At 46.1% G+C, this 26,128-nt stretch overlaps 1 protein-coding gene and 1 long non-coding RNA gene across 6 annotated transcripts in view; one reads left to right on the forward strand and one right to left on the reverse strand.

The window, feature by feature from the left end:
* Positions 1–24,952, reverse strand: DUT (deoxyuridine triphosphatase). Of its 4 annotated transcripts, none has more exons than XM_005304022.4 (7): positions 24,826–24,952; positions 23,733–23,865; positions 22,605–22,696; positions 19,057–19,101; positions 1,727–1,801; positions 839–909; positions 1–126 (listed from the first exon to the last, which is right to left on the reverse strand). In XM_005304022.4, exons 1-7 carry the CDS (start codon positions 24,845–24,847, stop codon positions 70–72), a joined length of 495 nt encoding a protein of 164 aa, XP_005304079.1. In that variant the 5' UTR covers positions 24,848–24,952; the 3' UTR covers positions 1–69. The 4 variants fall into 4 exon arrangements, with proteins under 4 accessions (XP_005304079.1, XP_005304078.1, XP_065414246.1 ...); XM_005304021.4 differs by lacking the exon at positions 24,826–24,952 and adding an exon at positions 24,609–24,766; XM_065558174.1 differs by lacking the exon at positions 24,826–24,952 and adding an exon at positions 24,039–24,261.
* LOC122172332 (uncharacterized) overlaps positions 23,009–26,128 on the forward strand; it is a 45,153-nt gene continuing 42,033 nt past the window's right edge. The window contains exon 1 of one of the 2 annotated variants that reach the window (XR_006172535.2): positions 23,009–23,142. This is a non-coding gene — a long non-coding RNA (uncharacterized LOC122172332). Of the gene's footprint in view, positions 23,143–24,246; positions 24,355–26,128 lie in introns of those variants that run through there. The other variant, XR_010590710.1, reaches the window with a different exon arrangement.

Genomic DNA, 26,128 nt, shown 5'->3' on the forward strand with positions numbered 1-26,128 from the left:
TTTACAAAAAGAACCTTTAATCAATAAAATCCAAATACAGTAAGAATTTATTACATCTAACACCTCTCTTCAATTCTGGCCAGTGGAACCGAAGCCACCTTTACCACGTTCAGTGTCATCCAGAACCTGAAAGAGATTAATAAGGTTAGCTTTTTAAAAACTTATGCTTGTAGTATATACTCATTTGTTTCTTGCATACTCTTCATCTTCCCCACAGAAAAATCAGTACATTTTCTTTTATAGAGATCTTTACTGCACAAGCATAAATAAGCTTCAATTTTTTAAACTAAAATTAAGTTCGAGTCAACAGAACACACTTTAAAATATATTTTTACAATATCTTGCGTGTTTTCAATAGTTTAAAATTGTAAATTGCTCATCTCCAGGAAAATTGCATCAATCTCTTCAGTTTATTTCTTTAAAGTGGTTGTTTCAGGGTGGGATTATCAGCCCATTCCTTCTCTTGCATTGACATGGGCAAACTGCATTGGTTGTCATAAATTATAGAACTGTAAGCAGAGATGTCTACAAACTGAAATTATTCCAGATTTCTAGTAAACACCAAAGTTTGTTTGTAATTCTTATATTTAAGAATCACTGATTTTCAACTCTTCACATCCCCGACCTCCCTAATAGGCTTGTAAAGACTTAGAATTAAGTGTTAAACTGCAGACATTTTCCTTTTGAATTCAAACAATGATAATTTACATGTTGTTATAGGCAGCAACGGAAGTAAATAACTTTTTGAAAAGCCCAATTGTTCTCTGAATTTTGAGAGATTAAATACAGCTCTTTCATACACTCAGACTAATGCAAGTGTTTCATTCCAGTAACTTACTTGAACTTCCTCCAGCTCAGGATAGAAGATGCGTTCACAGATCAGCTGGGCAATTCTGTCTCCTTTTTTAACTTAAGAGAAGTTAATAGGTTATTTTTTAAAACAAGCCCAATACAACTTTAACCTCCATATTTAAGACTACCATAAGACGACATGGCAGTAGCATTAAATTTGAAATTTAAATTATGTAGGCATCTGTAGCAATGAGTTCAAATTTCTGAGCATAACCTGCACTTTAAGCAAGACTAAAACTCACTCAACTTCCCACTAATCACTAAATTTAGTTTAATAACGTCAGACACAAGTTTTCCAGAAAAATATTTATTAACTTTTTGCAGACTATGCATAAAGTGCTCCCTTTTTGAAATGCAACCTTGGTTTCCTCACCTTCCTTTGAATTTCTCTAGATCGATAACAACTGTCCCCAGAATCAAAATATATTCTGATTACATCTAGGAGCACAGGGGAAGTAGAATAGTAAAGCATTGGAGGGGGTGGACATCTTTGTGTTTGTGGGGAGGGAAAGGGGAAGGACTTCATCATTCCTAACTATTGTCCCAGTTGGGTCCATCAGACTGGGACTCCTCTCCTGGTGAACCATAGGGAAATTTGCCCGATGAAAAAAATTGCCACTGGGCAGAGCTACTATCTCAGGCCTGGAGCTACAAGTCTTTCCATGGCACCTGTTATACTGAGAGCAGAAGACTTCATGGTTGCCTGTTGCAAGGCATGGATGAGGACTTACGTTTACTGGTTGAGGAGGGAGGCATATTCTTAACTTTGGGTGAACAGTTAAGGATTATTTTTTCCTTAGGGAATATGCAAATATCAAGTTTAGGTGGCTGACTGCAACCTCAAATACAGATTTTTCCCCAATCTAACACTTACCTGCAAAATCTTCCTTGCCGAAATTAAAAAGTACAACACCAACATTTCCTCTGTAATCTTCATCAATGACCCCAGCTGTAATAAAGGGAGTAATTCAGAACTGTATCTACAATTGATGGAGAGATGTTAATATAATGGAAGAAAAATATTCATGGAAATACTAAGTTAGATTAGCAGCGGCACCGGAGGCAGCAAACAGGGCGGCTAACTGGGGAGTTTGAGAGGGAGTTCTCATTGGAGGAGAAGGTACCTGTATTTGCGTCTGTCCTTGTTGTTCTTGTGTGTTCCTGTGTGTTTGTAGGGGCCTGCAGGGGCTGGGGGCTGGGAAGGACGCCGAGCCCTGAGTAGGGGGCGGGGCTTGGCTGATTAGGGGGCCCATAAAAGCGGCCTCCCAGCCAGGCAGCGGCACAGCTGCGAGCAGCGGCACCGGAGGCAGCAAACAGGGCGGCTAACTGGGGAGTTTGAGAGGGAGTTCTCATTGGAGGAGAAGGTACCTGTATTTGCGTCTGTCCTTGTTGTTCTTGTGTGTTCCTGTGTGTTTGTAGGGGCCTGCAGGGGCTGGGGGCTGGGAAGGACGCCGAGCCCTGAGTAGGGGGCGGGGCTTGGCTGATTAGGGGGCCCATAAAAGCGGCCTCCCAGCCAGGCAGCGGCACAGCTGCGAGCAGCGGCACCGGAGGCAGCAAACAGGGCGGCTAACTGGGGAGTTTGAGAGGGAGTTCTCATTGGAGGAGAAGGTACCTGTATTTGCGTCTGTCCTTGTTGTTCTTGTGTGTTCCTGTGTGTTTGTAGGGGCCTGCAGGGGCTGGGGGCTGGGAAGGACGCCGAGCCCTGAGTAGGGGGCGGGGCTTGGCTGATTAGGGGGCCCATAAAAGCGGCCTCCCAGCCAGGCAGCGGCACAGCTGCGAGCAGCGGCACCGGAGGCAGCAAACAGGGCGGCTAACAGGGGAGTTTGAGAGGGAGTTAAGGGGGGAGGCAGGAGGGCGCGGTGTGTGCTCTGAGTCCACAGGTGCGGTGGGCAGAGATTGCAGCAGCCATGAGCCAAGCAGCAGCAGCAGACAGAATGCAGATGGCCGCATGTGGAAGCTGTGGTATGTATATGGTCCTAGCAGGGGAGCTGGAACACAGGTATGTGTGTATGAAGTGTCGCCTGATAGTGTTACTGGAGGAAAAGATTAAGGGGCTGCAGATGCAGGTAGATACCCTGGTGGAGTTTAGGCGGGGGTTTGAGCAGCTGATGGAGGAAAGGCAAGGGGGGGCTGAAGGAGAATGCCCTATGGTGGAGGTAGAGGCAGAGGTAGAGGACGGTGAGAGGGGAATGGAAGGGAGAGAACATGGGAGGTGGAAGCATGTGACTGTGAGAAGCAGGCCAAGGAAAAGAAGGGCCAGTGAGGGGGGAATAGAACTCAGGAATAGGTTCGAGTGTTTGGATAGCGAGGTGGAGGGGCAGCAGGTGGCGACTGAAGGTGGAAGGGTGAGGAAGAAGAGAAGAGCTGCTAGTCCAAGAGAGAGGGGGGAGGAGTTGATGGAGACAGCACCAATTCTGGGCCCCGTGAGGATTCAGGAAGGCATAAGGGAAGATAGGAATAGGCACAGGTCAGGACTAGAGGGATCGGAGACTAGATTACTAGATCGCACTGTTGCCAGGCGACGGCAGGTGTATGTAATTGGAGACTCTTTACTGAGGAGATTGGATAGGCCTGTGACCAGGGCGGACCCGGAGAATAGAAGGGTGTGCTGTCTACCGGGCGCAAGGATACGCGATGTGGACCTGCGGTTGAAAAGGATCCTACAAGGAGCAGGTAAGAACCCCCTGATAATCCTTCATGTAGGAACGAATGATACGGCTAGGTTCTCGTTAGAGAGGATCAAGGGAGATTATGCCAGGCTGGGGAAGACGCTCAAGGAAATAGAGGCTCAGATTATCTTTAGTGGGATTCTGCCCGTTCCGAGGGAAGGGCAGCAAAGGGCTGATAGGATTGTGAGAATAAATAGTTGGCTAAGGGAGTGGTGCTATAAGGAGGGCTTTGGGATGTATGGACACTGGGAGGCTTTCGGGGACAGACACCTGTTCTCGCGGGATGGGCTTCACCTGAGTAGGGAAGGAAATAGACTTCTGGGAGGGAGGCTGGCTCATCTTATCAAAAGAGCTTTAAACTAGCAAGTTTGGGGAGACGGTTGGGAGATGCACAGTTAATCTCCACGCCAGATTCCAGCATGGAGAAGGTGAGTAAAATGAGAGGAGACATAGCTGGGGAGATGAGATTGGACATAGGAAGGACAGGAGGGACGGACACTAGGAGGCCCGCAACATATAGTGCTACTAATGGGAGACGGGCTAAACGACATACATTAGGGTGTCTATACACCAATGCCAGAAGCCTAGGTAATAAAATGGAGGAATTGGAGCTCCTGGTCCAAGAGCTGAAACCAGATATCGTAGGAATAACAGAAACGTGGTGGAATGACAGTCACGACTGGAACACAGGTATGGAGGGGTATGCGCTGTTTAGGAAAGACCGGAACAGAGGTAAAGGTGGGGGGGTGGCATTGTATGTCAATAGTGAAATAAACTGTAAAGAAATAATAGTGGATGGATTAGACAACACAGAGTCCGTCTGGGCAATACTCACAATGGGTAATAGGACTTCTAGAGCCTCTCCGGGGATAGTGCTTGGAGTGTGCTATAGACCGCCAGGATCGACCCAGGATATGGATAAGGAACTATTTAATGTGCTTAGAGAAGTAATTACTAATAGAAACTGTGTAATTATGGGGGACTTTAACTTCCCGGATATAGATTGGGGAACAAACGCTAGTAGCAATAATAGGGCTCAGATGTTCCTAGATGTGCTTGCTGATCAATTCCTCCATCAAGTGGTAGCTGAACCGACGAGGGGGGAGGCCATTTTAGATTTGATTCTGGTAAGTAGTGAGGACCTCGTTGAGGAAGTGGTAGTAGGGGACAATTTGGGCTCCAGTGATCATGAGCTAATTCGGTTTAAAATACAGGGAAGGAGTAACAGAATTAAGTCAAAGACTAGGGTTTATAATTTTAAAAAGGCCAATTTTAACAAATTAAGGGGACTGGTAAGGGAAGTGGATTGGGCAAACGTATTAATGGATTTAAAGGCAGAAGAAGCCTGGGATTACTTTAAGTTAAAGATGCATGAGCTGTCGGAGGCCTGTATTCCCAAAAAGGGAAAAAGATTACCAAGCAAGAGATTTAGACCGAGCTGGATGAGCGACCGACTCAAAGGGGCGATTAGGAAAAAACAGAAAGCGTACAAAGAGTGGAAGAGGGGAGGGATCAGTAAGGAAATGTACCAAAGTGAAGTCAGAGAATGTAGAGATAGAGTGAGAAAGGCCAAAGGCCGTGTAGAATTGGACCTAGCGAGGGGAATTAAAAGCAATAGTAAGAGGTTTTACAGCCACATAAACAGGAAGAAAGCAAAGAAAGAAGAAGTGGGACCGCTGAAGACTATTGCCGGAGAGGAGATTAAAGACAATCTAGGCATGGCACAATATCTCAATGAATATTTTGCGTCGGTGTTTAATGAGGCCAATGAAGGGATTAGGGATACTAGCACCATTACAGAGGGGCGTTCGGGATGGGGGATTACCGTATCCGAGGTAGAAACAAAACTTGAACGCCTTAATGGGGCTAAGTCGGGAGGACCGGACGATCTTCATCCGAGAATATTGAAGGAATTGGCACGGGAAATAGCAGGCCCGTTAGCGATAATATTTAATGAATCTGTAAACTCGGGGGTGGTTCCGTTAGACTGGAGAATAGCTAATGTGGTTCCTATTTTCAAGAAAGGGAAAAAAAGTGATCCAGGTAACTACAGGCCTGTTAGTTTAACATCTGTAGTGTGCAAGGTGTTAGAGAAAATTTTGAAGGAGAAACTAGTTGAGGACCTGGAGGGTAGTGGCAATTGCGATAATTTACAACATGGTTTTACGAAGGGCAGATCGTGCCAAACGAATCTGATCTCCTTCTTTGAGAAAGTAACGGATTTATTAGATAAGGGAAATGCGGTGGACCTAATATACCTGGATTTCAGTAAAGCGTTTGATACTGTACCCCATGAGGAATTATTGGTTAAACTGAAAAACATGGGGATCGATATGAAAATCCAGAGGTGGATAAGGAATTGGTTAATGGGGAGAATGCAGCGGGTCGTATTGAAGGGTGAACTGTCAGGTTGGAGGGAGGTTACCAGTGGAGTTCCCCAAGGTTCGGTTTTGGGACCCATTTTATTTAATCTATTTATAACTGACCTCGGAACCGATTGCAGGAGTAGGCTGGTAAAGTTTGCGGATGATACGAAGGTGGGAGGCGTTGTAAATTCGGAAGAGGATAGGGATATCCTGCAGGGAGACTTGAATGAGCTTGTGAATTGGAGTGTCAGAAATAGGATGAAATTTAATAGTGAAAAGTGTAAGGTGATGCATTTGGGGATGACCAATAACAATTTTAGTTACAAGATGGGGACGCATTGGTTAGAAGTAACGGAAGAGGAGAAGGACCTAGGGGTCCTTGTAGACCGCAGGATGACTATGAGTCGACAGTGTGACGTGGCGGTGAAAAAAGCCAATGCTGTCTTGGGATGCATTAGGCGAGGTATATCTAGTAGGGATAAGGAGGTCCTGCTTCCGTTGTACAAGGCGCTGGTGAGACCTCATTTGGAGTACTGTGTGCAGTTCTGGTCTCCCATGTTTAAAAAAGATGAACTTAAACTGGAACGGGTGCAGAGAAGGGCCACTAGGATGATCAGAGGAATGGAAAACCTGTAGTATGAAAGGAGACTAGAGGAGCTTGGGTTGTTTAGTCTGACAAAGCGAAGGCTGAGGGGGGATATGATTGCTATCTTTAAATATATTAGAGGGATTAATACAAGGGAGGGAGATGAATTATTCCAGCTTAGTACTAACGTGGATACGAGAACGAATGGATATAAACTGGCCGTGGGGAAGTTCAGGCTTGAAATTAGACGAAGGTTTCTGACAGTTAGAGGGGTGAAATATTGGAACGGCCTTCCGAGGGAAACGGTGGGGGCGAGGGATTTGTCTGGCTTTAAGATTAAGTTAGATAAGTTTATGGAGGGAATGGTTTAATGGTAAAACATAGTTGTCAAGGAAAACCAAGCAATGGTAGGTAAATAGCATAATGGCTAAAAGGGGTCAGGATGGAGACTCTTGCCTATATGCTCGGGGTCTTACTGATCGCCATATTTGGGGTCGGGAAGGAATTTTCCTCCAGGGCAGATTGGCTGAGCCTCTGGAGGTTTTTCGCCTTCCTCCGCAGCATGGGGCAGGGATCTCTAGCAGGAGGGTCTCTGCCGATTGAGGTCACTAATAACAGGATTGGGGACTTCAGCAGCAGAGTCCAGGGAAGGGGCGGGGACGGTTTTATGGCCTGCAGCGTGCAGGGGGTCAGACCAGATGATCATAATGGTCCCTTCTGACCTTAAAGTCTATGAATCTATGAATCTATTAATGTGCTGAAATGTATCCATCCATCCATCCATCCTTTAAAGAGAATAGATATTAAAATACCAGAATATCCAAATGCAAGTCTAATTTGCAATGATTATGAACTAAAAAGACCCCAACGCATTTTTCTAGAGTGTTATTTCTAAAATTGAACCTGCATATTTCAACAAGCATTTAATACCACTGTTAAGTTATATGATGGTTTGTTTTGGCTATCCCATATATAAGATTAAACAAATTTAGCTGAGAAAGGGACTGCATCAAATTGGTTGTCTAGAACAATAGATTTCTTCTGGATTTAAAATTGACATTATTGATGGAAAACGTAGTCTGGCTGTCATATAAAGTTAAAAATATGATTGGCTATCTTATATTCTTAGCCTTACTGAAGTTCTTCTTTAAATAGAGCATCCGCCAATGCGGAACACTTTCTGAATAGAAGCAATATGGTAGGAGGGTTGAAAGCACATAGTCCACACAAATAAGCTTCAAAATACTTACTAAAAATCATTAAGGCCCAGATATTTAAAGGTATTTAGGTGTTGCTGCCCTCAGTATAGCAGTGCATAACTGATTTAAGAGCCTAAATCCCATCAACTGCCAATGGGTGCGGCAACAGCTAAGTACCTTATCTGACCAAGTATCTGACCTAAGCATCTGAACTATTTAATTAAGACATGTATTGTCAAAAAGTGTTTCTGTTCAGCTAGAAGTACATTTTTTTCCTGTCCCAGCATGTGAACTAGATATTGCTACTTATTACAAAGACTGAGAATGGAACTTGCTAATTTAACATAATCAGAGCTAGTTTTACTTTCAAAAGTAATATACAAAATACTCTTTAGTGGTTCGACTTTGCTTATTGATGGATTACTACAGTCCTAGTATTTTTAAAAGCTCAGTCATCCTCTAAAGTTTTAAGTACAACGGAGATTTAGACAGCCTGCTTAGATATATACATACAAAAATCTAAATTTAGTGCTGCTCTTTGGTTAAAGTTTGTGTCGGAAATCCGTAGAAGAGAAGAATCCTGGCAATTTCAAACATTCTAATTAAAGCATTAACTCCCATACACTTAAATAAATTCCCTTCCCATGTAATGCCAAAGCTATGCTTGCAATGCTGGTTTAGGTAACACTAGAGCAGAGTAGTTACTACTAGTTTACTTTCTAAATCTGTCAGTACTGGTATTATTTTCTGGGAAAACAGACAATTCATACAGCTGTGCATACATGACCCTCAGGCCTATTCTAGTAATAAAAAGTGGCACTCTTCTGTATTGTGCATACTGGAGACTAATTAACTCTGTAGTGAAGTTCATGTTATTCTAAGAGTCTGGTTATACAGACAAAACCACTGTGGTTTTTTAAAAAAACTGTCTTAATTGTGAATCAGTTTATTCTAAAATAAATACCACCAGCCTCTAACAAAAATTGAGTCAAAGTAGGGAAAAAAGTGAAAATAAGATTAATTGGCTATTTAGGAATCTGCAGTAAACTAAAAATAAAGTTACATTTAGTGACATTCACCTTTTGCTTTACAAAGAAAAGTTGAGAGGGTCATCAATGTGCCTTAGTGCTCATAAAAATAAACTAGTTAAACTCAGGAATAATGAGTAGGGAGGAAACTAGTGCCAGCGCATTAAATAAGATGGCTGGGACCATCAGCAAGACCTCTCTCCCCGTAGCATCTTAACAGGGATGGTGGAACAAAGTCACAATAGTTAAGGGGCAGGTCCCCAGCTAACGTAAGCTGGCATAGCCCCATTGAGTTAACCCCCTTTAACGGTTTGTAAAGTGAAATGCCAGAGTCATCATTTTACTTTTTACAGTTACTTTACTGTAGGTTAAGTTTTAAATTCAGAGTTGTTATAAATTGTTGTTTTATTTAGTGCTAGACTCCAATTTTTGTTGAGGAGCAGTGGAGATAGAATGACTAAATAGAGGCACCCATAATTACACATTGGTAAAGACAGAGTTTGAGGGGTAAGAACTATCACAATGTTAGTGTAAGAACCACCTACAAATCTGCAAAATTTGATGCAGATATTCGGACTTGGCAGAGCCTAATAAATTGTTTGTGCTGATCCAACTGCAGGACTAGCAAAAGACTGGTAACAGTAAGTACTCATCTGCTGGTACACGCTAGAACATGTGGGTCTTGAGAAAGAATTGATGTTCAAGGCCTTGGAGGAGGCAAAGGAAGGCTCTGTATGGATTAGGAAGTCCTTTCCAAATGCAGCAAGCAATGTGGAAGAAGGTACAAAAGCTAGCATGTTGGAGGCTGATTTACACTAGTTGAGGAAGATCTGGCCTGAAGTCTTTCCTTTACCTTTTACTGGCTGGGCCTTTGAAAGTAGGAAAGCTTCATAATGCTGCTTCAGTAACCCCATCTCAGACTAGTACTGTAGCTTAGTCACTATGACATGCTGAAAGTGTTTGCTGTAAAGTTGCCATCCAAATATTTTCCTTAAAGAACAGGCTCCTGCTTTTTCTGATCACCCCCTCAAATGTTGCCATGGGGATTTGGCATTGATGTGCCATCTCCATTTCACCACTTCCCCGAAACAAACAGCACATGTAACACAAAATAGCCTCCGAGTACTGTTTCTTGCTGAGTTAACATTTAACAAACACAGCTTAGGTCTGTTTAATAGATACTCCAACACCTGGCTCCCTAGTACCCAAACTTAAAAACAGGTATCTTGTTCCCAAGTTCTATACTCCAAAGTGCATGTGCAACTCCAGATGAAGTCCACAGGATTTGAATGCATATATTTTAAGGACTAAATCCTGCCTTGAAGTAATGTTCCAAAAACATCAAATTCAGTCACAGCAAATTTACCTACACAGAAGGTAGTATTAGTAAACTAGTAGAAACCCTTCCTGAAGATGACTAGACCTGCCTTTCATAAAAGGTGTTATGCACCATTTCTCTGTCATAATCTACCCCATTTACTGATTCATTAAGTTTTAACATCAAGACCCAGATTATCATATCCACCTATACAGTCAGAATTCCCAGGTTACACAGAAATGCTGCCTATGAGCATCATCTGCTCCCCTCTCTGACAATCAGAAACTTCTCTACAGGATTGTTCGATAAGGGTGAAACATTGAACTAACCACCACCCTCCATGACAGTCTGTATAGTCTTATGTGATTTCTACACAGAAGTAGAGTGCTTGAAGCAGAATTAACTGCCACTGGGTCCCTTCAGGCAGCACCAGAGGACTCAGCCAGTGACAGCATGATTCCATGTACTAACTGAGGAAACGGGAAGGAGATCCACCCTATCTGAGGACACCATCACACCAATCCCCCATGTCCTGTGAGATTGGAGGTTTTACTCCCTGTAGTCAGAGCTCTCTTCAAACTCCTACTTAAGGGGAATTTCCTGTTTTGTTTTTTAAATAGGATAACTTCGCTATTCAGTTCCTCTCTTGTCTTCTGCGGGTGGGGAAGAGAAAAATATCCTCCCAGTGAGTTAAAGGCTACATCTGATAAAAGCCAAGTTACAAGGGGGAGTTCAGCCACAGAAATCTGTCAAAACCAGTCCTAGTAGTAAAAAGAATAAACCACTGAAATTATCATTACACTAGATAGAACCAGTTTCATGATTTACCACCACCTCCTAGGGTGAAATTATGAACTAGACAGCGGTTATAATGATTCTGTAGCCTGATAGGATATCTTTTTTTAATAGAGCCAAGAATCAAACTCAGGCTATGCAATGTGTGTGAAAAGTTCTCTTTTTCAGGATGGAATAGAGAAAGATGACTTCTGCCCTGAAAGCATACATGCTATAGGCTGGATCTGCCCTTAGAACCTAAATCTAAGATGTGATAAGCAAAATGATTTTGGAATATGCTGCAGCTAACCTAGTGCTGTGCAGAATGAAGTGGCAAAAATGCTGTCAAAGCTATGCTAATTTCAAGCTCCATTAGAAACACAGCAGGGTAAGAGTTTGCCAAATAGAAAAAGGGTTGCTAAGGAAAGAATGTAAAGAGTATTCCAATAGTGGGGTTTTTGGGTTTTTTTGGTTTTTTTTAAAAGTGCACCACTGAGACTGACCTCCATTTGCTGGTCAAACTACATTGTCTGTATCAAAAAATGTAAAGTACTTAGGGCAGGAACCTAAAACATCCTCTGTTCTGTATAAGAGGCACTCAATTTAAGTAACTGGTATGGATTAACAGGAGGTAGCAGGGCAGACGTTTGCTCTGCTTAAGGTTAATGTAACAGACAAACATCAAGTTACAACAGTTATACACTCTCTTGAACACTAGGACACTTTTCTGCATGATCTACTTTGGGTGGAAAGCAGCTAAGTCATTACTGGAAAAATCATGCATTGGAACTGGCACAGTGAAATACTGACTTCATGCAAAAGCCCTTACTCTGTCAAGACTCTGGCATGTCACTTGTTGGAAAACCATCCACGCCTAGCAGATGTGGATTCTGAACAGAATCCTGCATGCTCAGTTTTTTCCCCGGGCCTCTTATTTACAGCCTGGGACCGCTGACAATACATTTGTATTGAAATAAAACATTTCTCTGCTATGTCAAGTGTGCTTATGCAAGACACTGAGATCCAAGAAAACATCTGTCTTATTTTTCATAAGAGGAACCCTATCAACTGTCATGATTATTTTCACTTATGATGTTGAACTGTCACCTTTTTCGAATGCTGAACACAAAAGTTAAACATAAGATTACAGTTAAAGCACTCAATTCAGAAAATACCAAAGTTACTCTACCCCCACTCTTACCCCTGTGTATATGCACTGATAGAAAAGAATTGTGATCATGTAACAAGACTATAACCTTAGATGCATAGATCTTATTCTACAATACAGTATGTATACCAGATACTCCAGGAAAATATTTCGGTCACAGCTTGTCCCTGTTCCTTTTGTTCGATCAGATGCACACAAAGAGAAGAGAGCTGTCCTGAGGTCAACATAGGATTCCCCAGAAGGAAAATCCCCTATGACATTAGGCTGGCATAGTGAATATATCTGGGGTAGAGCCAGCCCTGAATAAGTTCCAGTGATCCTCAGCTGGTTTACAGGGCCCGTAAGATGTTCTAAGTTATACTGGGAGTGGTTTCAGCTTTGGCTCCAGGAGCAGGGGAGGGAAACAAATGGCTTAGATCCATCTTCCCCGCACCTTCATGGGTCCTGTGCTGGCTGCAGCTCAGCTACACCAAGGATCTGGATCTTCATATATAACGACTTGTATTGAGTGTGACGAAGAGTGCGGTTGATGGGAAGGTGGACCAGCTGGAGCTTCCCTATAACCTACTTATTTTACGTATCCTATCTACTGCTATAAGGGAGCTTGTCTGGCAAGTATCTGTAATTACAACTGATATAGATTCAGAGGAAAGTATCACATATCCTCACTATTATTCAAAACCACTCTGATTTTACTAGATTTATACAAAGGTTGAATAATGAGTGGAGTCTAAAATTTAAGTTACCATTCTTTTTCCAAACCATTTTTTCCTAGAATAATAAAGCAGAAATCTTATCTTTCAAATTTGCCTCTGGGATTCCTTATCATTATTTCCCACCAAGTTTTGATTAATAAGATGTAAAACCACAGTATCTTTTACTACGTCAAAGCTAAGTCATCTTAATTAGCCATTTTCTGATTGTGAAGAACTAGATATGGAAATATATATAAAATTTTCCTTTGCTTATACTGTTAATACTCAGAAATAATGATTTCTTATACCCATTTAAAATTATATGCCAAGCACCTTTAAATATTAAATTTTTTGTAAGGGTGAAAATGGGCAAGGAAAAAGATTAATGGTCAAATGGAGGAAACTGGCTGTAGAAATGAGTTACTCTTGAAGCCAATATTTTGGTTCTTATAATTATTACTAAGTAGCAGCTAAATAACATGTTTAAGACTATTTCCAAGGCATAAAAAGAGGACATGGAGTACAAAGAGCAGCAATAAAAGGATGACTAACAGAAGCAAGGACAGTCACAATTAAGTCTGAAATTCTGGGATGATGTTTATAGCTTTGTGTTAAAGTTCAGGGCAGAAAAATAAATAGGTAGGGAAGAATGAAACAATTAGTTTTAATCCAAGAAAACAGAAACAATAGGGGATTCAGATCTAACAGGAAAAGTAGTCAGTAGTTAGCTGAGTGTGCAAAACAACAACCCCTTTTAGGCCTGGTCTACACTACGAGTTTAGGTCGACTTTAGCAGCGTTAAATCGAATTAAGCCTGGACACGTTCACACGACAAAGCCCTTTCTTTAGACTTAAGGGGCCCTTTAAACCGGTTTCTTTACTCCACCTCCAACAAGGTGTTTAGCGATAAAATTGGCCTTAGCGGGTCGGAATTGGGGTAGTGTGGACGGAATTCGACGTTATTGGCCTCCGGGAGCTATCCCACAGTGCTTCATTGTGACCGCTCTGGACAGCACTCTCAACTCAGATGCACTGACCAGGTAGACAAGAAAAGCCCCGCGAACATTTGAATTTCATTTCCTGTTTGCCCAGCGTGGAGAGCACAGGTGACCACGCAGAGCTCATCACACAGGTAACCATGATGGAGTCCCAGGATCGCAAAAGAGCTCCAGCATGGACCGAACGGGAGCTACGGGATCTGCTCGCCATATGGGGAGATGAATCAGTGCTAGCTGAACTCCGTAGCAGTAAAAGAAATGGCAAAATATTAGAAAAGGTCTCCAAGGCCATGAAGGACAGAGGCCATAACAGGGACGCACAGCAGTGCCGCGTGAAAATTAAGGAGTTAAGGCAAGCCTACCACAAAGCCAGAGAGGCAAACGGTAGGTCCGGGGCACAGCCGCAAACATGCCGCTTCTACGCGGAGCTGCATGCCATTCTAGGGGTTGCAGCCACCACTACCCCAACCGTGTGCTATGACTCCTTCACTGAAGAAACACACAGGGAAGAGGGTTCGGTGTACGAGGAAGAGGAGGATGAAGATAATGTGGATAGCTCACAGCAGCAAGGAAGCGGAGAAACCGGTTTCCCCAACAGCCAGGATATGTTTATCACCCTGGACCTGGAGCCAGTAACCCCCGAACTCACCCAAGCAGTGCTCCCAGACCCTGAGGGCACACCGGGGACCTCTGGTGAGTGTACCTTTGTAAATATTACACATGGTTTAAAAGCAAGCGTGTTTAATGATTAATGATTAATTTGCCCTGGCAATCGCGGCCAGTACAGCTACTGGAAAAGTCTGTTAACATGTATGGGGATGGAGCAAAAATCCTCCAGGGACATCTCCAGAAAGCTCTCCTTCATGTACTCCCAAAGCCTTTGCAAAAGGTTTCTGGGGAGGGCTGCCTTATCCCGTCTGCCATGGTAGGACACTTTACCACGCCAGGCCAGTAGCATGTAGTCTGGAATCATTGCATAACAAAGCATGGCAGCGTATGGCCCCGGTGTTTGCTGGCATGCAGACAACATCCATTCCTTATCGCTCTTTGTTATCCTCAGGAGAGTGATATCATTCACGGTCACCTGGTTGAAATGGGGTGATTTTATTAAGGGGACATTCAGAGGTGCCCGTTCCTGCTCTGCTGAACAGAAATGTTCCCCGCTGTTAGCCACGCGGTGGGTGGGAGGGATGAAGTGATCATCCCAGAGAATTGGTTGTTGGGAGGGGGGTTAGTTGGGTTTGTGCTGCATGTTAACCCGGGAACCGCAGCCCCTCCTTTTACATTGCAAACCCATTTTAAATGGCCAACCCAACGGGTGCTTGGTATGGGAAATGAGGGCGCTACAGTTTGAAACCATTCCCACATGTTAAGAAGGTGAAAAAAGCCAAAAGACTGTGGCTTACCATGGCTGCCTGTAAGCTGAAATCTGTTGCCTGGCACTGCGTGAGTGATCTCTCACACCAAACTGGCAGGCCCTCAATATAAGAGGAAAAATGCGACCTTGTAACGAAAGCACATGTGCTGTGTAATGTGAACAGCAAAACTTAACGTGAAAGAGTGTACCCATTGTTCTCTAAAATGTGTCTTTTTTTAACCACCTCTCCCTTCTCCTCCACCAGCTGCAAATGTTTCTCCTTCACAGAGGCTAGTGAAGATTAGAAGGAGAAAATGGCAGACTCGGGATGACATGTTCACGGAGCTCCAGATGTCCTCCCACGCTGAAAGAGCACAGCAGAATGCGTGGAGGCAGTCAATGTCAGACTACAGAAAAGCACGGTATGAACGAGAGGAGAGGTGGCGGGCTGAATCGCGGGCTGAACAGAGCAAGTGGCGGGCTGAAGATGATAGGTGGTGTCAGCTTGCAGACAGAAGGCAAGAGTCGATGCTCCGGCTGCTGGAGCATCAAACTGATATGCTCCAGCGTATGGTTGAGCTGCAGGAAAGGCAGCAGGAGCAGAGACTGCCGCTACAGCCCCTGTGTAACGAACAGCCCTCCTCCCCAAGTTCCATAGCCTCCTCACCCAGACGCCCAAGAACACGGTGGGGGGGCCTCCGGCCACCCAGTCACTCCACCCCAGATGATTGCCCGAGCATCAGAAGGCTGGCCTTCAATAAGAGTTAAAGTTTTAAACTACAGTGTGTCCTTTTCCTTCTCTCCTCCCCCACTCATCCTGGGCTACCTTGGCAATTATCCCCCTAGGTGTGTGCTGAATTAATAAAGAATGCATGAATGTGAAGTAACAATGACTTTATTGCCTCTGCAAGCGGTGCTCAAAGGGGGAGGGTAGGGTGGGATTTTTGGTTTACAGGGAAGTAGAGTGAACCAAGTGGGGTGGAGGGTTCATCAAGGAGAAACAAACAGAAGTTTCACACCGTAGCCTGGCCAGTCACAAAACTCGTTTTCAAAGCTTCTCTGATGCGCACCACGCCCTGCTGTGCTCTTCTAACCGCCCTGGTGTCTGGCTGCGCGTAATCACCGGCCAGGCGATGTGCCTCAACCTCCCACCCCGCCATAAATGTCTCATCCTTGTTCTCACAGATAGTGTGGAGCGCACAGCAAGCAGCAATAACAATGGGGATATTCTTTTCGCTGAGGTCTGAGCAAGTCAGTAAGCTGCGCCAGCGCGCTTTTAAACGTCCAAATGCACATTCCACCACCATTCGGCACTTGCTCAGCCTGTAGTTGAACAGGTCCTGACTACTGTCCAGGCTGCCTGTGTACAGCTTCATGAGCCATGGCATTAAGGGGTAGGCTGGGTCCCCAAGGATAACGATAGGCATTTCAACATCCCCAACGGTTGTTTTCTGGTCCGGGAAGAAAGTCCCTTCCTCCAGCTTTCGAAACAGACCAGAGTTCCTGAAGACGCGATCATCATGTACCTTTCCCGGCCATCCCACGTTGATGTTGGTGAAACATCCCTTGTGATCCACCAGGGCTTGCAGCAGCATTGAAAAGTACCCCTTGCGGTTTATGTAGTTGGTGGCTTGGTGCTCCAGTGCCAAGATAGGGATATGGGTTCCGTCTATCGCCCCACCACAGTTTGGGAATCCCATTTCAGCAAAACCATCCACTATTGCCTGCACGTTTCCCAGAGTCACTACCCTTGATATCACCAGGTCTTTCATTGCCCTGGCAACTTGGATCACAGCAGCCCCCACAGTAGATTTGCCCACTCCAAATTGATTCCCGACTGACCAGTAGCTGTCTGGTGTTGCAAGCTTCCACAGGGCTATCGCCACTCGCTTCTCAACTGTGAGGGCTGCTCTCATCCTGGTATTCTGGCGCTTCAGGGCAGGGGAAAGCAAGTCACAAAGTTCCATGAAAGTGCCCTTACGCATGCGAACGTTTCGCAGCCACTGGGAATCGTCCCACACCTGCAGCACGATGCGGTCCTACCAGTCTGTGCTTGTTTCCCGGGCCCAGAATCTGCATTCCATGGCATGAACCTGCCCCAGTAACACCATGATTTGCACATTGCTGGGGCCTGTACTTTGTGAGAGGTCTATGTCCATGTCAATTTCGTCATCACGCTCGTCGCCACGCTGCAATCGCCTCCTCGGCTGGTCCTGGTTTTGCTTTGGCATGTCCTGGCTCTGCATATACTCCAGGACAATACGCGTGGTGTTCATAGTGCTCATAATTGCCGCGGTGATATGAGCGGGCTCCATGATCCCAGTGCTATGGCGTCTGGTCTGAAAAAAGGCGCGAAACTAGTATCTGACGGACAGAGGGAGGGAGGGGCGAGTGACGACATGGCGTACAGGTACAGGGAATTAAAATCAACAAAGGTGGCTGTGCATCAGGGAGAAGCACAAACAACTGTCTCACAGAATGCCCCCCCCCCAAAAGATTAAACTCAAAACCCTGGGTTTAGCAGGCCGTTGATTTCACGGAGGGAGGGGGAAGCAAATGAATACAGAACAAATCTATTTTTTACATCTTAAGCTGGCAGACAACGATGCAGCATGACTGATAGCCCTCGGCATCTTCTGGGTGCTTGGCAGAAAATACTGGGCGCTTGGCAGAAAATAGCATACTACGAATGATAGCCATCATCGTCAAGACTGCCCAGGTGCCCATGATTGACAGCCACTGCAGTACGATGACGACGGATACCAGTCATAATATACCATCTTCTATCAAAAGGCAAGGGGCTGCTGTTGTGTGCAATGCACCCCCACGTCTGCCAGCACCCAGATCGCCGATGAAGGCTACCAGTCATACTGCACCGTCTACTGCCAAAAGGCAATTAGCTGCTGCTGTGCAGCAATGCAGTACCACGTCTGCGGGCACCCAGAGGACATATGGTGACGCTGAGCTGAGCTGAGCGGGCTCCATGCTTGCCGTGGTATGTTGTCTGCACAGGTAACCCAGGTAAAAAGGCGCGAATCGATTGTCTGCCGTTGCTCTGACGGAGGGGGAGGTGCCTGATGACACATACCCAGAACCCCCTGCGACATTGTTTTGCATCATTCAGGCATTGGGATCTCAACCCAGAATTCCAATGGGAGGCGGAGACTGCGGGAACTGTGGGATAGCTACCCATAGTGCAATGCTCCGGAAGTCGACGCTAGCCTCAGTACTGTGGACGCGGTCATGCACTTAGAGCATTTTATGTGGGGACACACACAATCGGCTGTATACAACTGATTTCTATAAAACCGGCTTCTATACATTCGACCTAATTTCGTAGTGTAGAATTTCTAAGGGTATATCCTTAGAAACTTTGAGTCTTACTGAACAAGACAAAAAAATACAAGAACAAGGAAAAAGATAATCCCTAGTACTTGCCTACAGTTTACAGTAAACCCCAGAACTGCAAGAGGTTATGAAAAGGTCTAAATTCAACCCTACTGTAAATGAGTTCATGGCAGAGTTGAATTTGGTCCCAATGCTTTATCTAAACTTGAGAGATAGAGAGGAACATATGTTGTACTTAGTTCAATTAGCATCATCATTTGGTTGATGAATGTTTGTTAGACAGGCATTTGGCCCATTAAGCACTGGCTACATCAGGCATTACTTCAGAGAGAATGTTATTTGGTTACTATTTTCTGTATCTGAAAAAAAATCAATATGCAGATTAGAAAAGAATTATGGCTTTACTGGAGCCCAAAAATGTGACCTAAACTTTCTTCTCACCAGTCCAAATCAATCTGAAAGACTAGTAAGAAAATGAAAACCTTAATTAAACAAGATTCCGTTCAAAATAGAATTTGGTAACTTAGATACTGGTATATGATTGAAAATCTTAAATCACAGTTTCCATTTATTTTAACGAAGCCCATAAAAGTAATGTTATTAATGAAGCTGAGTTATCACTTTATAGTTTTAGTATCTACATTTCACTGAGACATAGAATAAAGATTTACAGACTGTGAAAGAAACAAACATCTTACCACCAACATCTATGAAGTGTTTTGCAGCTAATCCAGAACGTGGGGCTAGAAAATGAAAAACATTTTTCAAAGTTTAAGAAACCTTCTGAAAATGAATTTTAGTATGTATTCTATGCACGATAGGTTGCTCAAAATCAGTAAGTCCCACCACCAAAAACTCTGACCTAGCTCCTTCCAAAACCTACATGTAATCCTACAAAATGTACAGCAAGTGTCATTACATGGCTGCAATAAGTGACAATATCAACAGTTGCAGGCTACAGTAAGATTGCAGGTTAAGTGAATTGGGTGTATGATTATTTAGAGTAGCTGAAATGCATTGTTTCACCTTGAAACAGCACTAAAAGAAAGGTTGTTCAGACTACGGCCATTTATATTACTCCTTGGCCCTTCTTCACATTACCGTTGAAACACCTGTTCCATAGTAATCATCACAAGGAATTCAGGTATAGTGCAATGCACTCTATTTACACAAAACAATAATACACCTAGCTCACTTAAAACTGTAATTCTGGTGTAGCCTGCAACCTATTAACAGATTTTAAATGACAGTTGCTAATGCAAGTTAATTGTTGCTAAGGCTTTACTTCAAGCTACTTTACTATGGGGATTAAATGTTACCTTACTAGCGTTATCTATTTCCAAAAAGATTTTAAATTGGCTGAATATGAGAGAAATGTACAATCTCCTTTTTTGGAGAATTTTAGTAGTAAACAGTGATGGAAACACTGTCATTTTCTTAATTTGGGATGGTTGCTGGTCCTTTATTATTTCATTGAATATTTGAATACACTACATTTAGAACCCAGGACAGGCTTCCCCCTTTACCACTTGTAAATCTAAGTACACATAATAATTACAAAGAATGAGAAATAGTAGCACAAGCCTAAGGAAGTACTTCAATTCTTACTTGGAGGAACCACCACTAAAGAATATAGTTGAGACTACAGCCATTTTATCCTTGGCCTTTCTTGAGATTACCAAGAAGAGGAAACTAGTGCCAATTGTAGAAGTTGTTTTTGTGATAAGACAATCATTATTGAAGTACTTATAACCCTCCACAACATAGTATCAAAGCACCTCAAGTATTTAAAAACAGATACATCCTTTTCCTCCCAGCCTGTGGAAGAAATGGCTTGATTAGTTTGAGTTTTCTATGTCTAGAACTTGGTGGGGAATCTAAATCAGGGGGCTTTTCATTTAGTTCTGAAAGTGACCATGTTCCAATAGGAACTTGACTAAAATACCATTTAAGTTTTCATAAGCCAGCCAACAGCAATCTGAGTTATTTCCACTAGGGCAGGGGTCTCAAACTCAATTTACCTTAGGGCCAGTGCCAGTCCTCAAAACCTCCTAGCAGGCCAATAATGTCACTGAAGATGGTGTTCAGAAAAGAAAATGTTTATATTGTATTTTTTATTTCAAATTTCTTAGAAATAGTAAAACTGTCATACAACTTTATACAATTCTTCGCCTGCCAGGGAGTTTAGTGTTTGCCAGACACCTGGCAACGTTTCAGTTCTGTCAGTTTATTGATGTTTGGCCTCAGTGACTGAACAGTTGAAACCTTCAGGATTGCAGCAAGGTGTGCATCAGATAGTTGTGTTCGGTATTTTGACTTGTTTATATTCAGTGTGGAAAAAAGTGATGCTGCCTCCATGACTGCCTCTGCCCAGCAACTAATGATGCTGCCTCCATGGCTGCCTCTGCCCAGCAACTAGTGATGTTATCTCTGTCCCTCTCCCCCAGCCAATGGGAGCTGCAGGGGCAGCACCTGCAGTAGACATTGCCGGTAGTGCAGAGGTGGGCAAACTACGGCTTGCGGGCCATATCTGGCCTGCGGGATCGTTCTGCCCAGCTCCTGAGCTCCTGGCCAGGGAGGCTAGTCTGCAGCCCCTCCCCTGCTGTCCCTTCCCATGCAGGCAGCGCTCTGACCTGCCGCTCCTCCCGGGCTGCGCAGCTTGTGCCTGCCCACCTCCCAGGCTTTCCAATAAGCCAGTCCTGCCGCTCTGAGCAGCATGGTAAGGGGGCGGGGAGTTGGATAAGGGCAGGAGGTCCTGGGGGCAGTCAGGGAGCAGAGGTTGGATAGGGGGCAGTTAGGGGCAGGGGGCGGTTAGGGGACAGGAAGCAGTTGGATGTGGTGGAGGTTGGGGGCAGTCATGGGACAGGGAATGGGGGATTGGATAGGCATGGGAGTGCCTGGGGGCCTGTCAGTGGGCGGGGTGTGGATAGGGTTCGGGGCACTCAGGGGCCGGGGCGGTTGGATAGGGGGCAGGGTCCAGAGGGTGGTTAGGGGACAGGGAGCAGTTGGATGGAGTGGAGGTTCGGGGGGGGGGGGCATCAGGGGACAGGGAATGGGGTTGTTGGATAGGCGTAGGAGTCCTGGGGGGCCTGTCAGTGGGCTGGGCTGTGGATAGGGTTCAGGGCAGTCAGGGAATGGGGGGTTGAATAGCGGGCGGGGTTCCAGGGGGTGGTCCCAGGACAAGGAGCGGGGGGGGGGGGGGGGGGGATTGGATGGGTTGGGGGCTCTGAGGGCGGGCAAGGGCAGGCAGGGGGCGGGAAGTGGGAGGATAGGGGGTGGGGGCCAGGCTGTTTGGGGAGGCACAGACTTCCCTACCCGGCCCTCCATACCATTTTGCAACCCCCATGTGGCCCTCAGGCCAGAAAGTTTGCCCACCCCTGCAGTAGCATGTCTGCATGCGTCTCTCCTCCGCGGGCCGCAGTGGGAAGGTTCTCGGGCCACAGACGGCCTGCGGGCCAGGACCTTGAGACCCGTGCATTAGGGTGTGCTAATTAAGTTGTATTCTACTTTGATAAGAATATTGGGGGAGGGGAACCTTAGGAGATTTAAAATATTTTAACTAGATCAGCTGCTTTGTCCTACATCTACTACACATCACTATGCAGTAGAAAAATCCAAAAATTTTCATATATGTAGGTTCTATAATACTTCCAACAAGTTATATACATTTTTATTAGCAAAGAATTTATATAGTTTATTATGAGTCATCCATCAAATCTTCAAATATTTTCACCAAAAGATGTGGTAATAGGTAAGCACCATGTTACCTAATTGGAGTACCAGGTTAAAGATAATTTAAATTAAGTCACAATCAATGGGCTGTAGTTAAAAAGGAGTCCAGTAAGGTGCAGTCTATAAAGAGAAATTACACCATTTAACCACATTCACTTCTCCAAAGATTTTACTTTAATGGGTACAACCCTCCTGTGCAGCCACTCAAACTAGCTTAAGAGCATCCTTGCAAAGGAATGGCACCCATTTAACTAAATCAATATAGAAACAGACTTGGCTAAATGGTACAATTTCTGCATGTAGACTAAGCCTCAGGGCAAGTGAACCTGTTTCAATGAAGTATCAGGAGGTAGTCGTGTTAGTCTGTATCCACAAAAACAACAAGGAGTCCGGTAGCACCTTAAAGACTAATTGATTTATTTGGGCATAAGCTTTCGTGGGTAAAAAAACCCCACGTCTTCAGATGCATGTTGTTTTTGTTTCAATGAAGCTTTTCTACAGTCTACTAACTTACCTACTCTTCCATAACATCCAGAAGGGAGGGAGATCTGAATGTCAGTTTTCACTATGGCCTTTTCCATAGCAGGAATCACATAGTCATAGGCACTAAATAAAACAAGCAAACAAACATGTCAACAATTACTTAAAATGTTTTGGGTACTTTCTCCTTTGTAATAGAATGACTAAATAGAGGCACCCATAATTACACGTGGTAAAGACTGGGTTTGAGGGGTAAGAACTATCACAATGTTAGTGTAAGAGCCACCTACAAATCTGCAAAATTTGATGCAGATATTTGGACTTGGCAGAGCCTAATACATTGTTTGTGCTGATCCAGTTGCAGGACTAGCAAAAAGCTGGTAACAGTAATTACAGTGACCTCATCTGCTGGTACATGCTAGGACATGTGGGTCTTGAGAAAGAATTGATGTTCAAAGCCTTGGAGGAGGCAAAGGAAGGCTCTGTAAGCATTAGGAAGTCCTTTCCAAATGCAGCAAGCAGTGTGGAAGAAGGTACAAAAGCTAGCATGTTGGAGACAAAGCAATGGTAAGGTGAGCAAATGGTTAGGGCAAGAGGAAGCCCGCAGGAAGCCAATGAAAGGATTCAGAATGCAGCATGACCTAGCCAAAGAGGAAGATGCAGGCTGCTGCACGCTGGGTGCACTGGAGGAGAGTAGAAAGGGGAAAAGAGAGGGGCCAACGTGGAGGGGCTGGAGAAGTGATGAGAGTGGGGCCACCCTCGCGTGCAAACCCCTACAGACACACTTATTGCGATGTGAGGGGCTCGTTTCCCTGTCGCTGCAGCCAGCGTGTCTACACAGAGCATAGCGCTGGGTTAGCTCACCCGGCTGGTGTCTCGCGCCACGCTCCTAGGCTAACGAGCCCTACAACGGAGGGAGGCCGCAGACCCCAGCGCCGCTGAGCAGGGGCTCTGCGGGCCCGCGACAGGGGAAGCGGGAGATGGGGGCGAGCTCCGCAGGGCGCATGGCAGCCACTCACTCTCCACCCAGGAGAGACTGCTCCGCTCACCGGGCGCGCCCGCGGGGCTGTTAAGCCCTAGCCGGGGGGCCTACGGGGGCTGATCCCCTGGGCAGCAAGGGCGGCGGGCTCTCGGGCAGCGCACGGAGCGGGCCGCCCCTCACCTGTATAGGTCGTAGCCAGCGGCGCGAGCCGAGCCCCGGGACGGGGCGGACGCGTTCTCGGAGAGCTTGGCGAAGCGGAGCCGCAGGTCAGGCTCCGAGGCCTTGAGCCTCTTGCTGGGGGACACGGCGGGGTCTGCTCCGGAGCACGGCATGGGGAGAGCGGGTGATGGAGACAGAGTTGAGCGAAGGGGAAGCGCTGGCGTTTCCCGCCTGCGCCATCCGAACCGTTACCACGCCCCGGCCCGGCCCATGAGGCGGAGTCAGGTCCCCCCAGCACAGAATGGGCTCTCCCGGCCCCACCCCTACCCAGGAGAGGAGCCCTCGGGGGCCGGGCTCGTCGCCCGGCTCTCGGGATTGCTGCTGGGCTCCCAGTCAGGGACCACGTTGCCTCTCTTATGGGCTGTGACCAGGCCGGAAGCTGCACAGGGACACCCCGCCAGCCGCGCGTCCTGCAGCCCCGGAGCCCTGCTCTTCTCTCGCCCCCGTACAACCCCGGAGCTGTGCAATGTGCCATCTCCTTCCCCCTCCCCCAAACCACCACCCGGGCCTGCAGCACCGGAGCCCTGCCATCTTCCCACCACCCTGCCGCCGCCCCCATAACCACCGCCCGGCCCTGCAAAACGTGAGTCCTGCAACGCAGCCCTGCCATCGTCTCCCCACCGCCGTGCAAAACCTCTAGCCCGCCCCTCCGAGCCTGCCGCACTGGAACCTGCAACTCCCCCGGCCCGGCAGCATCGGAGCCCTGCAACCCCCGCCTTGGTCCTGCAAAACCAGGCTGCAACTCGCTTCCGCACCCCGGGCCGTACTGCCCCTCTCCGGATTGTGCTGCGGCGCCAGGGTTAATATCGCCGCAGCCCCTCGCTCCCCTCCCCTTACTGTGTCTGCGGAGGAGCTGCCCGAGGAGGCGCTTGGCCAGCATGGCGCCTGCTGCAGCTCGGGGGAGGGGGGAACTAGCTGCTCAACAGCCGCAAAGGCCGAGCTGGCTGTAGGCCTCGCTTGGCGCACGCAGCCGCCCCCGGTAATCACCGCCGGTGCAGTGATTGCAGGCGCTGCCTGCAAAGGGACCGCTTTGTACCTACCCCTAAGGCATCACCTCGGCTGTGGTCTCCGCTCATGAGCTGGAGGGAGGTGGGAGCCGCCCAGGAAAACTCAGGGTGCTGCAGGTAGCGGGGTCGGCTTGTTCGGTAGGCAGCTTCCGCCCCTGCACAGGGCAACTGTGAGGTACAGCGTCTGAGGTGAGATGTAGAACTAATGTAATGGAGATATCCTATCTCCTAGAACTAGAAGGGACCTTGAAAGGTCATTGAGTCCAGCCCCCTGCCTTCACTAGCAGGACCAAGTACTGATTTTGCCCCAGATCCCTAAATGGCCCCCCTCAAGGATTGAACTCACAACCCTGGGTTTAGCAGACCAATGCTCAAACCACTGATCAGCAAAGATCCCGTGGTACTTTCCACAGGGATCAAAACAAAATATCTCTAGTGTCCTGGCTGAAATTCACAGTGAATAATTACTTGTATGGTCCACTAGTGCTTCACTGTGGTAGGCAGGTATCTCCAGGGATGGGGAGCTGAGATAGAGACATTAAGTGAGGAGATATCTGTGGTACAGTCAGGAATTCTGGCATGAACCCTAGTCCAGCACCTTAACCACAAGATCATCTCTTCAATTCATTATACAGTAGTAAACCAGAATCAGCTAGAAGTCCTCCTTGATAACACTGTCACTTCTAGTTTACATAATTCTGGAAACATTTTAAAGATAAAACAAAACACTGTTAGATGAAGGCAAAAAAAACCCGCTCACCCATAAGAACCTCCAAATCCAGTCTACAAGGAAAAAATATGATCAGTGATGAACTTGATTTTCATGAAGAGGATCATATACTTCCACTACCACTTTAACCTAGTCATCTTGTTTCAGCTTAAGTATAACATTGTTTGATTCTACCAGCACATTTGGATGTTCATTGCACTTTTTTCACCATGCTCTGTAAAATAATACCTCCTTATAGTCATACATAATTCCCTAGATCAGGGTGGCCAACCTGAGCCTGAGAGGGAGCCAGAATTTACCAATGTACATTGCCAGAGAGCCACAGTAATAAGTCAGCAGCCCCCCCATCGGCTCCCACCCCTGCTGCCAGTGCCTCCCACCCAGCAGCAGCCCCGCTGATCAGCACCTCCCCCTCCGTCCCCGCACCTCCCGATCAGCAGTTTTGTGGCGTGCAGGAGGCGAAGGGTGAAGGAATGAGGGCAAGGCACGCTCAAGAGGGGGTGAGAAGGGGTGCAGTGGGGACAGGCCCTGTGGCAGAGCCGGGAGTTGAGCAGTGAGCGCCCCCCAGCACATTGGAAAGTTGGCGCATGTAGCTCCAGCTCCGGAGTCGGTGCCTATAC

Source organism: Chrysemys picta, chromosome 10, assembly GCF_011386835.1.
Source record: "Chrysemys picta bellii isolate R12L10 chromosome 10, ASM1138683v2, whole genome shotgun sequence".
NCBI classification, from domain to species: Eukaryota; Metazoa; Chordata; order Testudines; family Emydidae; genus Chrysemys; species Chrysemys picta.